Source organism: Miniopterus natalensis, chromosome X (assembly GCF_054644295.1).
Source record: "Miniopterus natalensis isolate mMinNat1 chromosome X, mMinNat1.hap1, whole genome shotgun sequence".
NCBI lineage: Eukaryota > Metazoa > Chordata > Mammalia > Chiroptera > Miniopteridae > Miniopterus > Miniopterus natalensis.
In genome coordinates this window covers 67,223,007-67,225,619 of record NC_142103.1, presented here as the reverse complement: position 1 = coordinate 67,225,619, position 2,613 = coordinate 67,223,007, and the positions used below count along the sequence as shown (strand labels likewise).

The 2,613-nt window shown below is 62.1% G+C and overlaps 1 protein-coding gene across 1 annotated transcript; it reads right to left on the bottom strand.

The window, feature by feature from the left end:
- Positions 1–321: 321 nt before the first annotated feature.
- Positions 322–1,781, bottom strand: PNMA6A (PNMA family member 6A). Its single transcript, XM_087813380.1, is given in 2 exon segments — positions 322–553; positions 697–1,781. Coding segments are annotated over 2 exon segments (1,317 nt in total).
- Between the last annotated feature and the right edge of the window lie 832 nt (positions 1,782–2,613).

Here is a 2,613-nt window from a genome sequence, read left to right as displayed (position 1 = left end):
GTGATTACTTGACACGCAGGTGACTATGGGGCCTACAGAGAAACGGGGTGGGGGCCTCCCAGTACAGGAGCAGCCTGTTCCTCAGGATGGGGAATGGGGGTCCCCAAGACTGGCACCCTTGTGATGGGCCCTAATGTCTCCCAGTTCCATGCAGGTGGCAGATGTCTTCAGGTGCCCCTCTCCTAGACTGGGATGGACTGCTCAGGGGTGCTCCCAGGCCAGCTGTCCAAGTTGGCAGGTTCTGCGGCTGGAGCTAGGTCTGGGGCTAGGGCCAGATGTGGTGTTACCATGTGGGGGCACCTCTCCCCACCCTTTTTAGTGTCAAACATGGTCATCTTGTTCACTTGGAAGGACTGATGGTGGTGGAGGATGCTGGGCCTTGTGAGTATATTTGTCCAGGGAGGACATGGTGGGGCTCATCTCCCCAACCCCGTCCTCATTTTCTGACTCCTCCGGGATGGACCTGAGCCCCTCCTGGGGGTGCTCCTTGACCCCTTGGTCTCCTGACTGGGCCAGGCCCTCTGGCTCACTGTCAGGACCTCCTGGACCTGTCCCGGAAGCACTGCCCATGTGGGCAGGCCTGGGGCCTCTGAGGGTCTTGCCTGACCTAGGCTTGCAGGGGCAGGGTTATGGTTGTCACCATCCTCCTGCTCGTCCTCCTTCTCCTCCTGCTCCTTCTCTTCCACCCTGTCATTCTCTGCCTTAGCTTTGGCTCTGGCATCAGCTTGGGCATTAGCCCGGGCAGCAACCCCTTCTCCGGGCTGGACTCTCTCACTCCTGGCTAGACTGGCCTCCCATGCATCAGACTCCCGAACCAGCTCCAGCATCTCCAGGAAACTTGAACACCTCCCAACCATTCTCAGCTTCCTCAGGGCTTCATCCAGGGGCTCAATAAGGTTGGCCCTGGTGAGCACCTGCCTCAGGCGCAAGTGGTTGGCTGAGGCTCTGGCCAGGGCCCCCTTCTCAATGGCTTTCTTTATCAGGACTTCCGGCCACAACACAAAAGCAGAGAGATGCTCGCTTGACTGCTGCTGAGTGGTCAAACACTTCATCCGGAGTGTCGCCTGGGACTCCTTGTCTCCAAACACCTGGATCAGGGCCACCAGGCAGTCCTGCGCTGCCCTGGCAGGGTTCTCCGCCAGGACCTCATGCACCAGCTGCAGGGCCGTCCCTCAAAGGTCTTCTATCAGCCTCCTCCTCCTCTCCCTTTCTGAAACCCCTTGCCACACATGCAGCATGTCCGAGGTGTGGTTTAGCCAGGCCTCAAAGGACTCCTCCCGCCCCCCCCCCCCAGCTGGCTGTTCCGTCCCAAAGAACACCCCCAGGTGCTGGTACCGCACGGTCTCCACCCAAGCCTGGACGGCCTGACTGATCGACCGGAGCCAGCACACCCTGCGCAACCCCAGCCCCAGGACTCCAGCCACACTCTTCACTGTCTGCCCCTGTTGCTCCAGGAAGTGGAACACGTGACCAAGAAACTCCTTGCCTGACCATCGGGGCACAAAGACCACGTTCCAGGGACCCCCGGTGCCTGGGATTTCCCTGGGAACCAAAGCATAGTTGACCTCTTGCTCAAGCTCTACCAGGGCCGCAGTGGCATTGTCCTCCTCTCGAAACACTTTGCCCAGCACGGTAAAGTGGCCCATGGGCCACAGGGCGGCCTCCAGGGACTCTTGGAGTTCGGCTTCATCACAGTCCTCCAGGATGCCCAGGATGAGCAGGCCCCTGCGAGCGCTGACACCTATCCACCTGCACCAGTCGTGCAGCATCGTCACTGCCATCGCCCGCAACTTCCGCCAGCGCAGGGGCTAATACTAGGGACAGGGTGCAGACCAGGGTGGCACTGAGTAGGAAATGAATTGAGGCGGGAGCCTAGGACTCAGAGAGAACTTCCCAGGTCTCCACCGCCTGTGAATACGAACGGGGTGAGCGCGAAGTTAATACTTACCCCCTCCTCCCACTCCCAGCTGCTCCTCCTCCCCCAGGCGGAGCCTCTGCAGCCCAGGCTCGACTTGGACCCTCCGAAGGCCCACTGGGGCCACAGCCTCCTCCTCCCCTACTGCTCCCAGCCTCGGCAGGCTGCTGCAGTCCTCCTGGGGCGGGCAGAGGGTGGCAGGGTCTCTAGAGGCTAAGCTCTCCCTCCCAGAGTCTGGTACCTTCTCCTGGGGCGTGGTCCTTCCTGATCCAGGTCCCAGCAGGAGGAGGCTGGGTCGGAAGCCCCTCTTTCCCTGGCTCTCTCTAGCTGTCTCTCCCTCTTCCTTTCCCTGTCCCTCTCCTAGCACCGCACGTGGGCCAGTGGGCCCACGCCTGCCCGCCACCGCTCTCTGCAGTGCGGACCACGGGCCGGGGCACAGTGCTGGCGGAAAGTAGACCCTACGCTTCGCCAAGGAGACCGCCCGGCTATTGGCGCACGCGGGTCAAGCGGTGGGGCTGTTGCCCCAGCTGCTGGAGCCCTGGAACCTGGGGTGGCCTCACCTGCCCCTCCCCAAGCCCCCAAAGGGGCGCGGGCACAAGTAGGGGGCCCCAGGGTCAGAGAGTTGACGTGCCTGTCTGGGATCCAACCCTGGTCCCTGCCCGTCCGGAAATTACCCTCGGGACGCCAGCGTGGGTAGG